Source organism: Cyclospora cayetanensis, unplaced genomic scaffold, assembly GCF_002999335.1.
Source record: "Cyclospora cayetanensis isolate NF1_C8 unplaced genomic scaffold, CcayRef3 CcayRef3_contig_334, whole genome shotgun sequence".
Classification (NCBI taxonomy): Eukaryota; Apicomplexa; class Conoidasida; order Eucoccidiorida; family Eimeriidae; genus Cyclospora; species Cyclospora cayetanensis.
In genome coordinates this window covers 2875-14891 of record NW_020312297.1, presented here as the reverse complement: position 1 = coordinate 14891, position 12017 = coordinate 2875, and the positions used below count along the sequence as shown (strand labels likewise).

Here is a 12017-nt window from a genome sequence, read left to right as displayed (position 1 = left end):
CGTGCAAGCAGTGCTGCCGCTGCCGTTCACCCCCCTGTACTACGATGCGAACCTGTTGCCTCTGAAGCGGCTTCAGGGAGGGTCTTATATGATCTCCTCGTCCTTGTCTCTCTCTCTCTCTCTTTTTCTCTTTCTTTCTCTCTCTCTTTTTCTCTTTCCCTCTTTCTTTCTTTCCCTTTCTCTCTTTCTTTCTTTCCCTTTCCCTCTTTCTTCCTTTCCCTTCCCCTCTCTCTTTCCCTTTCCCCTTCCCTCTCTCTTTCCCTCTTTCTTTCTTTCTTTCTGTGTGTATGCGTTGCTCTGAGGCCTTTGCCTTCGGATATCAGGTTGACGATCTGGAGGCTTTGCTGCTGCCTTTGCGCTCTCTTCTCTGCCTGCCGCTTTGTTGCCTCCTCTCACAGGAGAGGGAGGGCAACGCGTGGGGGCACTTTTGGCTGCCATGGCGGGAAGGCACTTTCTGTGGGACGTATTGCTTCAGCTCCTCTCTCTGCGTTTGTTGTCGCGTTGTCTGCGGGTTCAGAGGCGCACCGCAGCTTGCGGCTGTTTCAGAGTGAGGGGGGCCTTGTTCTCCGTCCTCTGCGCGAGGAGCTGCAGCGTGTTGTTAGCGGCCACTTCGTCGCCGCTGCAGTACTCCTTGAAGGCTCTGTGGAAGCTCACCAAGAATCTTTCGAGGGCGGCGAAGCTCCATCGGTCCGTAGGGCAGAAGGCGAGGGTGTTGTGGAGCATCTGCCTCACGAGCGACAGCCACGGCTCTTGCGAGAACACGCCTGACTGCGGCAGGAGACAGTTGGGCCCAAGGTTCGGCTTTTGGCTGAAAAGGTTGGTGCTGCCTTCGAAACCCCACTCGCAGAGCATGTCGAGCACGAGCACTTCGTTCCTGTTAACGACGTGGATCAGATTGGGTCCACCCATGAGCTGCGCGAGAACCAATCCCGTGGAAAAAACGACGCTCCCCTCCGTAAACTCGACTTCCCAGAATCCCCTCTCTAGGGGAGGCCTCATCTGGCCGTCTGCGCCTGGCGGCTGTCTCGAGAGGTGAACTTTTCGTCGCAAGACTCCGAGCTGCTGAAGGCGCTGCCAGCGGTGCTGCAGACGCTCGCGCTTCGCAGCGATCATCCGCTGCAGATCCACTTCTCCGTACCACGTCTTCCGAAAAGACTCGCTCTTGCTGCCGCTGGCAAGCAGAAACACGAGGATTGCGCACTCCGGACTGCAGCTGCCCTTCGTGCAAATCACGTAAGACGGCGAAATGCCAGGCTGGTGCCTCGTCGGAAACAAGAAAGAGGGCCCTGGCAATGCGTCTCCCAAGTCGATGATGACGCACCGGAGACAGTGCAGGGAAGTGGCGGAACGCGTCAGCTCCACGAGCACGTTCCCTGGCTTCGTATCCCAGTTTATCAGAGGCCGTTTGAGGTCGCATGCAAGAACCTTCTGGCTGCGGACGAACTTGATGCAGATCTCCAGAATCAGCAGCGCCGAAGACGCTCGCGAAGGAATGCGCATTTGCTGCAACACCTGCGTCAAAGTACGGCCCTCGATCCTCTCCATCCCGACTCCCAACACGCGACAGCCCTCAGTCGTTACTCCCCGAGCCGTCCAGAAGTAGCGCGGCACCGGCAAGGCCCTTTGCGGCAGGATCTGAGGATCCAGCTGCTGCAGCAGCAGCTCCGGATGCTGCTGCAACGGCTCCTGCTGAAGCTGCAGCAAGAGCAGCTTCTGCTGAGTCGTGAGAAGAAACCTCCCCCCGCCACTCGCTGCAGCAGCAGCGCGAGCGTTCCACAGCTGCTCGCACAAGTCTCGCAGCTGCAGCCCCTCCTGCAAAACGCTGTGCGTCCTATACTTCAGCCTGCTGGCTTCAGTCCTATCCACCTCCAGCAGCTTGATGGCAAACTTGCGGTGCAAGCCCAACAGATGCATGTGCAAGGCACCCAACGTCTTCCCATCCGACACCACTGCCTCCTCCTCCGCTTTCCCCGCTGCCAACTCGCTAGCTCCCCCTCTCCCTCCTGCTGTGGTGAGGACTGCTCCTTCAGAGCCGGGAGCTGCTGCTGCAGCCTCCACAGCCGCAGCAGACGCTGCATCCGCAACTCCCACGGCTTCCGCTTCCCACACGTCGAACTGGCAGTGACACTTTGCGCTCAACTTCCTCAGGAGACGCACCAAGAGGCCTCCAAACTGGATGTCGTATTGCGGCACTTGCTGCTGAGCATGCAACGGCAACTGCTGCACTTGCTGCTGCACTTGTTGGGGATGCTGCAACGGCACCTGCTGCACTTGCTGAGCGTGCGGGTAGCTACTCTCCGCAGAAAAACCCTTCTGAGTGTGCAGCTGCTGCTGCTGCTGCAGATGCTGAAAGGAGGCCCCTCGTGAACGCAAGACAGAACCGGTATGTACAGCTGCAGCCGTTGCTGAGCATCCACTGCGCTTCCCTAAACCTGAGATCATCTCATTACACAAACCTTGCTCATGCGCATGCTGCTGCTGGAAATGCTGCGGCTGCCGCTTGCTAAGCTCTCCAGCCCTCTCTGTCGGGTGCAGAAGTCTGTGGCTAAACGCAAAGAGGCTTTGATGCTTCCCTGGAGGCTGCTGCACATTCTCTGCTGCTGCCGCAGCCGCAGTGGGTGGAAGAAACGCCTTTCTGCATTCTCCCTTGAGCGGAGCTGCCGCAGCCTCCTGGAGAGATTGATGCTGCTTCTGGTGCTGCTTCTGCTGCTGCTGCTGGGCACGCGAGAAGTAATACGACTGCTGCTCCTCTGCCTCGAATCCCCTGCAGTGATCCTGAGCTGTGATGAGAGGACGACCGCTGGCTGTGTCTGCTGCGTCTCTCTGCTGCTGCTGTTGCTGCCATATGAATGCCTCAGAAGCAGCAGCGGCGGCGGGTGCTGCTGCTGCCTCTGCCTCCTTCCGCAGCAGTGCGTCATCTGCTGCAGCGCCGGAAGCAGCAGCAGCAGCAGCAGCATTACTCTCAGTTGCCGCGGCAGAAGCAGCAGCAGCAGCAGCTCCAGAGGAGGAGCAGGAAAAAAAGCTGTGGCGAGAAAGGCGATTTCCCATGAGGCGCTGGACGCTTGGTCGGAAGGCTCGTGCAAAAGCAGACAAAGTGGAATGTGCAGAGTGCTGCTGCTGCTGCTGCTGCTGCTGCTGCTGCTGCTGTCCGATGCTGCTGCTTCTGCGGTGTCGGGGATTGGAGGAAGTCAGAGAATCTCCCTCTGCCTTATTGGCTGCAAGCATGCGGGGGGGGCCCTCTGCAGAGCAGCCTCCCCCCAACTCGGGGGAAGACAAACCTCTCCACTCGCGTCTGCTGCTGAGGTGTGCTCCTCCATCGATCTCCGCAGCGTCTGCCGCTGCAACAGCGTCTCGGCAAGCAGTCTGACTTCCGTGCGGCTTGGACGGTCCTGACAAGACGGCAGGCAGAATGCACATACATACGCACATATGCATACATACACACATATACAGCACAGAGCACATGCATGCAGCAGAATGCACATACATATACATATGTACATACATACACACATATACAGCACAGAGCACATGCATGCAGCAGAATGCACATACATACACATATATACATACACACATATACAGCACAGAGCACATGCATGCAGCAGAATGCACATACATATGCATATATACATACATACACACATATACAGCACAGAGCACATGCATGCAGCAGAATGCACATACATATGCATACACACATACATATACACATATACAGCACAGAGCACATGCATGCAGCAGAATGCACATACATATGCATATACACATACATATACACATATATACAGCACAGAGCACATGCGTGCAGCAGAATGCCCATACATACACACATATACATACATACACACATATACAGCACAGAGCACATGCATGCAGCAGAATGCACATACATATATGCATACATATGCATATATACATACATATACAGCACAGAGCACATGCATGCAGCAGAATGCACATACATATGCATACATATACATATATACATACATATACAGCACAGAGCACATGCATGCAGCAGAATGTACATACATATACATATATACACACATATACAGCACAGAGCACATGCATGCAGCAGAATGCACATACATATACATACATACACACATATACAGCACAGAGCACATGCATGCAGCAGAATGCACATACATATACATATATACATACATATACACATATACAGCACAGAGCACATGCATGCAGCAGAATGCACATACATATACATACATACATACACACATATACAGCACAGAGCACATGCATGCAGCAGAATGCACATACATATACATATATACATACATATACAGCACAGAGCACATGCATGCAGCAGAATGTACATACATATACATACATACACACATATACAGCACAGAGCACATGCATGCAGCAGAATGCACATACATATGCATACATATACATATATACATACATATACAGCACAGAGCACATGCATGCAGCAGAATGCACATACATACACACATATACATACATACACGCATATACAGCACAGAGCACATGCATGCAGCAGAATGCACATACATATATGCATACATATACATACATATACACATATACAGCACAGAGCACATGCATGCAGCAGAATGCACATACATATACATACATACACACATATACAGCACAGAGCACATGCATGCAGCAGAATGCCCATACATACACACATATACATATATACATACATATACAGCACAGAGCACATGCATGCAGCAGAATGCACATACATATACATATATACATACATATACAGCACAGAGCACATGCATGCAGCAGAATGCCCATACATACACACATATACATACATACACACATATACAGCACAGAGCACATGCATGCAGCAGAATGCCCATACATACACACATATACATATATACATACATATACAGCACAGAGCACATGCATGCAGCAGAATGTACATACATATACATATATACACACATATACAGCACAGAGCACATGCATGCAGCAGAATGCCCATACATACACACATATACATACATACACACATATACAGCACAGAGCACATGCATGCAGCAGAATGCACATACATATACATATATACATACATATACAGCACAGAGCACATGCATGCGAGGGGGAAGGGGGGAGGGCATGCAGCTCGAGGTCGCCTCTCTTTCAACAGGGAAGGCAGCGCAAGGCACGAGGCTGTAAGACGGATCTCTCTGTCTCTCTCTCTGTCTCTCTCTCTGTCTCTCCCTTTCGAGGAAGCATGAGCCTCAAGGCACCAAGTCTGCCTGTTGCAAACGTACCGTGGTGGCAGAGAAGGTGGTGATTGGGTGGGTGGGGGGTTCGATGCGTTGAAGAGACACAGGGGGGGGGGGCAATTAAACCGCTGGGAGTAACCTGGGGGGCTTTAGCCGCGGCTACTGCTACCTCCTTCGCAGCTGCCAGTGCCTCCAAAGCCGCTGCTTCGGCCTCATTCGACGCAGATTTCGCAGCTGCAACTGCGGCAGCAGCAGCAGCGGCAGCTGCATCTGCAGCGGCAGCAGTTGCTTCCTCCGCTGCAGCCTCCGCTGCAGCCTCCGCTGCGCGAGCAGACTCCGTCTGCGGCTGCTGTAAGACTTCTTGCAAAGGCATTTGAACATGCGTTCCGACGGCTGTGCTTACTCCGCCTGAGTGCAGAAGAAGCACGAGGTGTACATACAGCAGACGAGCAGCTGGAGCTCGCAGGTGGCGAGGGGCTCTAGAAAGCAGGTGTCTGTTTCCCACAGGAGGCAGTTTAAAAGGAATCTACTTTTTGTCTGCTGCTGCTGCTGCACTGCTCTCTAGAGCCGGCTGCCCCTGGAGTGGCTTCTGCTTCTAATTGTCGATGCAGCAGACAGACTGTGCCGTCCTAAGTGTCTGTCTGTCCTCCCTCGCTGCGAGAGGAGGGCGAGTTTGCGTGTCTAGAGTCTCTGTCTCTCTCTCTCTCTCTCTGTGTGTCTGTGTGTCTGTGTCTGTGTGTAGGGATCTCTTTTAGGGCGGCCTTATTTTTAAACACCTTCTGGAACGGCTGCGATCTCCATGCGGCTAAAGACGTCGGTAGGTTGCGCAGCTCCGGAAGCTCCTAGAGTTGTAGCCTCGAGGCTTAGAGTGAGCAGGCCGCTCACACCCTGAGAGTTTGTGCCGTTTGCTGCTGTCGCAGAGGCTGCTGCCCCCCCTCCTCCTGCAGCAGCAGCAGCAGCTGCTGCTGTTGCTGCTGTTGCTGCTGTTGCCGCTGCTAAGCCGGAGAGGCCTCTTCCGCCTGCAGTGCCGCCGTCGCTCATGCGTCGCTGCAAAGTACTCGGAAAGAGGGGCCCCTGCGTGGCGTGTCCAGCTGCTGCTGCTGCTGCTGCTGCTGCTGCTGCTGGCGATGACATTGCTGACCCTTCGATGAGCGAAAATCTGACTCGACGCAGATCGCCTGGAGGCACTTCGCCTTCCTCCGCAACGGAGAAGCAGGATTTGCTTCTGCCCTTGAACCGCAGATAGGCGCCTCCCTGGGGGGCCCCTAGGAAGCCTGTAGAGAGGCCCCCTCCCGCGTGGGGGGGGGGGGCCCCCTCCTCGGGCTGAGGAGCAGGGGTTGAACCGGAAATCAACTCATCGGGAGGCAGCGGATTCGACTCCCCAGAGAGAACGGTGCCAGCGGAGACTCCACCTCCTGCCGCTGCAGCTGTGTCAGGGAGCAACTGGGCAGCAAAAGATTCAGCATGGGGGTGTGAAGCCTCGAGATAGGGAGGCCCCATGTTGCTGCTGCTGTTGATGTTTCCATTTTGTCGGAAATCGCGTTCCTGCGCGAGAGAGAAGCCAGCAGTGGTGTTGGCGCTGCTGTTTTGTCTGCTGATGTCTTCGCTGCTGCTCACTGAGCGGCTTGGACCGCATGAGGTTTGCCTGGATGCCAAAGCCACGCTGCTGTTGGTAAGCGACTGGGGGGCATGATGCAGCAATTTGGTGGAGTCGAGGGGGGCGGGATGCTGAATAAGGCGTCCAGGCGCAAGACTGACGACGCCTCCATAGCCTTGCTGCTGGTGCCTCTGCAGCAGTTGTTGCTGTTGTTGCTGCTGTTGCTGTTGCAGCACGAGCTCCCGCTGCTCCTGCAGCGTCAGTGAAGGTTGCTGCTGAAAAGTCCACATGCCAGATTTTTGTTGCCGTCGCGTGTGTGAGTGTATGTGCGTATGGCGACGCCTTGTGTGTCCTTTCTGCGTGTGCTGCCTAGGTAGAGAGGGCTCCCCCTGGCAGTGGCGCGTGTGACGAGTGAAGGGGGCTGAGGATTTCTCGGCTTTGCAAGAGCAGATAGATGGTGCGGCACCCTTGTCGGAGCATTGGCTCTATTCTAGAGTCGGTTCTGCTGCCTCCGAACGCTTCGTGGTGGGATGGGTGGGACGGGGGGCAGGGGGGTCAGGTGGAAGGGGAGACTCTTGCAGCGGGCATCTGCTGCCGCTCCTGCGGAGTAGCACTCGTGTTTGTGGAGGCGCTTTTGATAGGCGTCGACTGAGGGGCCCTCCGGAGGGCCCCCTTGGCCCCTATACAATGAATTGGCAGCGGGGGGTGCCCACCTGCCAGCAGGGGTGGGTAGGTTGAGGGAGGCTTCCACGCAATGTGGTGAATGGGTGCCTCAGAAAGAGCACCCTTCGAAATTCGATATAACTGGGGTGCGCTTGGGATGCCATGGAGGGCAACCTGTGGAGAGGGCCCCTGCTGGCTGCTGCACGGCGAGGCACTGCTCCACAGAGGAGTGCCTCGTAGGGAAGCGCAGGAAGGAGGGGCGGCTGCTGATGACTCAAAACTCCGAATTCAATGAAAAGGGAACAAATAAAACTCAAAAACGCGCGGAAGAAAAAGGGCAGGTGGATAGCTGGCCATCCGCCAGGGAGAGTAAGGTGACCCTGCGACTCCAGGGTCTGCGTACGTCTGTCTGTGGAATAATGCGAGACTTATGGAGGGGTTGCCTCTAATTTTGCTCGTATATGAGTCGCTATAATGCAACGAATGCCTCTTAGAGGTACTGACTTCTTATCTGCCAGCTCGTAACGAATAAAGGAAACGGCCTATTGTAACGTGTACGATGTCGGCTGCCTTGCTGCTCGCGCGGACGCTGCTCTTGAGTCAACAGCAGTTACAGCAGCAGCAGCGCAAAACCTTTTGAAATACCAGTTAGCGTCGTTGCTCCACTCTAAGCCACTTGCATAGCATTTTCTAGGGTGCAGGAAAGCCCTATTGAACAAAGACGAGTCCTCTATTAAAAGGTGCACAGGCTAGGACACTACCCGTGCTGCTGCCGACTGCGGGGGCCAGTCCCGCAGCACATTCCACCTGGAAACACATCCGAAATCAATCCTCTGGTGATATTTTCTACTAGAAGCCCCTTATTGTAGTAGTTGAGCACTTATGCAAACCGCGAAAGGGCGCTGCAAAGTGCGTTCGCCAAAACAGAGCACCATTATTTATCCCAGACTGTGCTTTCGCTGTACGTACACTGCAGCTTTAAGCGCAGAAGCCAAACGCGGAGCAACGCTCATGCAGCCAGTCACTAGGCATTTGGCTGCATCAGCTACTGTTCTACGACTCCACTTTCCACATTCACGAGGGCATACAGTGGGGCTTGAGCTGCCGGGTTGGTGGGGGTGGATGCCCGCTCAGATACACCCAAGTGCATTCTAGCTTAGTATGTATACCTACATAAGAACTAACGGACTGATGGCTACTGCTTGGTTTGATTGATCGAATATCGTCATCGCTTCCGAGCAAGGTCTGCTCCAGACGCCAAGAGTCAATGCTGTGTGCGTATGCGCCAGATGCTGGAGTGTAACAACCTGTTAATGCCCGATGTGCCTAGAGGGCGTAAAATGCAGCAACCTGCAGTCTAAGTGACCCTTTCTTCTTCTTGTGGAATCTTGAGGGATGAGGTCACGAGGCAAAGACGGCTCTTGCGGCAGAAAACTCACGGATTTTTAGTAAGCCTACGTTTGTCCTAAAGTTAAACGTCCCATTACGGAGACACTAAACATAGTATTCCCAGCACAGCTTTTGCCTTTTCCTGCTCACGCCCCTCACAATTTCCGGCATGAGGTGTAGGGGACATTTTAGAGATGCATTGCTCCACCCTCCATGCACTCCAAGTCCGCATACATTCCATCCACCGCAGACGCCCACGTCCTTGTTTCTTGTTGTATCGGAAGCAGTGTCATCAAGAGAGCCCAGAAGGCCGATAATCACAGAATCAACAGTGCAATTGGCGTCATCATCGCGTTACCCACGGGTTATTGGGCAGAAACACGATAAGCCGTGAAAACAAGTAAACAAAGTAGGTATCAGCCCATAGATAAAAATAAAGTGGAGGAAAAACACGCACACCAGTCAAAGGCAAACAAGGGTTTAAGCCAACACGCCCACAGCGACATATCTGCGGAGTTGGGGCGCTGAAATCTGCAAGTCTTCTGCTACGATGAAACAGAAAACAAAAATATGTATGGAGCGAGAATTCTGGGGTACACATGCTTACCACTGTGTCCTACCGTTGCAGAGAAATATCTACTTGCGCATACAGGGCTAGTCTACTTCAGAAACCCAAAAGAAGCGAAATAGATAACACGGAGTCCAGAGACCTGAGAGTGCCTGTGCAAGACTGGGAGTGTAGCGAATGGCTTACCAATAGTCATTAAAAACCTTTCAAGCACTATTCGTTGGAATAGGTGGCTTTTTCAGGCAGACCATGCGCTAGGAAGGAAAATTACCGAGGCACATCTGGAGTATCGTCTATGGCTACTAACGATCTCTAAAAACAGAGCCGCAAATTCTCTCAGAAGTAGCGAATCTCGCATGTGCTCCTCTGTCAAACACTTTGGCTGGTGTTGTCTATCCCATATCGCTAGAAACTTCTGTTCAGTGTGTTCCTGGTGCCCAATAGTCCTAGAATCCAGCACCCCTACGGCATATTGTGAAGCCTCGGCCTCCAAGCGAGTCATTTGCCTGCGTGGCAAAGCCCACGCACAATTCGAAGAGTGTTTGAAAACTTTTTTAGGAAGCCCGTGTTTATTGCTCCGTAGAATCTCCAACGTTTAGGCATATCAGTAGAGTAAAAAGGAGCATTGTTAGCGCAATGATGGTAGATGGTTCCACCACACTGGCCGCGGACTACTTCGTCTCGACGCCATATGTTGCATCTCATACAGGCTGTTGATCTAGCAGAACCGATTCTGCAGGCTCAAATTATACAGCCGACCTCAACACATCGTTGTACATCATTATATACGTTCCTCTCTCGACCTGTACATATACATATGCGTGCGCTAGCCATCTGTTCTTTAGACTCCTCAGCCGCTAAAATTGGCTGCTGATTTCGGACCATCAGGTAGAGACCCCGATTAGAGTTGAGCTCCTTGATGTACACCAGGGATGCAGGAGAGCAAGGGGTAGATGAGTGCACTAGTGCAGTTAAGACCAATTCAGCATAAGTAAGGAACTCAAGCAACGCAATGTCATTTTTTGTATAGAGTAGCAAATAGTACAGGGAAATTCGGGTGGTGCTCTCTGCCTATGTATCTACCTCAAAGCGGTTCTCAGCTTTTATTTTATAGTCAATGTGTTGGTGGGTCATTAAAATACGCCAGAACGCACGAACGGACTTGAGATCGTCATCCATAACGATTCTCCTGGGTACTCCGTGGAGCTCCCAGACGTTATTCAAGACTTCTTGTGTGACATTTTGAGACACGAGAGAGTTAGGTCAAGCAAAGAAATTGGCATGTTCGCTGAATCCGTCCACAACGGCGTAATTGTTGTCTTGACGCATTTGAGCTCCGACAATGCAACAATCGAGTCCATAGTCAATTTCGTTCAAATCCTTTTAGGAATCAGAAGGCTGTGCAATATGCCCGCTCTAGGAGAATCGTGCGACGGTAGCTGTTGGAAATTTGGGCAGGACGCTGAATAGGCCTCTCCGGCAAGGTGCATCACAGGCCGTCAAAGGGAACGTGAAAGTTTTCACATTGTAAGTGAAATCCTACCATGGCATTAGAATCTCGATCCTGTGCTCTTCGCTAAACGGCACTGCTTAGATATATTCAAATGTGCGAGAAACCGAGTTCCCGATTGGTTTTGAGCCAGAGCAGGTCAGCCGTGGCGTTGTAATTTTGCACTCTTTGAGAAATTTGGATTTTTGCAGTAGTAGCGGAGGCATGAGTTTAAAAATCACAAGATTCATGATATTTCGACAGAAACCTTGAATCCTTAGATAATTGCGATTGCACTACAGTAGTGGATCGCTGGGGCGTCGCGGTAGCGCGTCAGCGACTACGTTTGATATATATTTTACATATTTTGATGTAAACGCATACTACAGAAGACGTTCAAGGAAGAAAAACTCTAGAAATCTAAAGGGTGGGCGACCCTGTGCAAGTTGCAACCAACAAAGCAACACCCATAGAAGTCCAAACGGCAGTTTTGCACACTTTAGCACACCGCATAGGACTCTTTTGCCCGACGTAGATATCGCAGCTTGTTTTTTGTGAAGGGATGGTTATATCAAGAGGAAATTTGGTGTCTTGGAAAAGCCTTGGACGTTGAGAGAGAACAGGAACCGCTTCGTCACCAGCACCGTTAAGGAAGAAGAGAGGACGCTGATACTCGGAGAGTACAAATGTCCGAAGAGTTGTACTACGAATGATTTGCACCTTTGCTGCCCGAACGGCCCCCTCTCTCTAGGGCACAGACTGAGCATCTTGTACATATGCATGCATCCCTGTGTCAAGGCGTTGGGAGCAAACGCTACTCCGCAATGAGTAAGAGATACGACAAACCGACTAGTCAGTTAGGTCTGACTGGTGCAGTAGAGGGAGCTCAAACGTTTCTTAGCTGGATTCTGTTTCAGTTAATCTCAGGCCACCACACTGTTCGCATGCCGGAGCGAATGCAGATTAGCCTTAGCTATAAACAACAAATCGCAGTGCTGTGTGCGTGTGCGCTACGAGCTGTATGCGGCTAGCCATTTGCGTCTGTAGTGCTTAACCAGTGCAGAA

The 12017-nt window shown here is 52.3% G+C and overlaps 2 protein-coding genes across 2 annotated transcripts; both read right to left on the bottom strand.

Moving 5' to 3' along the window:
• Window positions 1-513: 513 nt before the first annotated feature.
• LOC34624611 lies at window positions 514-2442 on the bottom strand. Its single transcript, XM_026333980.1, has 2 exons — window positions 2392-2442; window positions 514-2196 (listed from the first exon to the last, which is right to left on the bottom strand). The coding sequence occupies exons 1-2, from the start codon at window positions 2440-2442 to the stop codon at window positions 514-516; spliced, it is 1734 nt and encodes a 577-aa protein (XP_026189765.1).
• A 2715-nt stretch (window positions 2443-5157) lies between these two features.
• Window positions 5158-7133, bottom strand: LOC113146490 (Holliday junction resolvase MOC1, chloroplastic-like). The gene is made up of 3 exons (XM_026333979.1): window positions 6411-7133; window positions 6023-6293; window positions 5158-5654 (listed from the first exon to the last, which is right to left on the bottom strand). Exons 1-3 carry the CDS (start codon window positions 7131-7133, stop codon window positions 5158-5160), a joined length of 1491 nt encoding a protein of 496 aa, XP_026189764.1.
• Between the last annotated feature and the right edge of the window lie 4884 nt (window positions 7134-12017).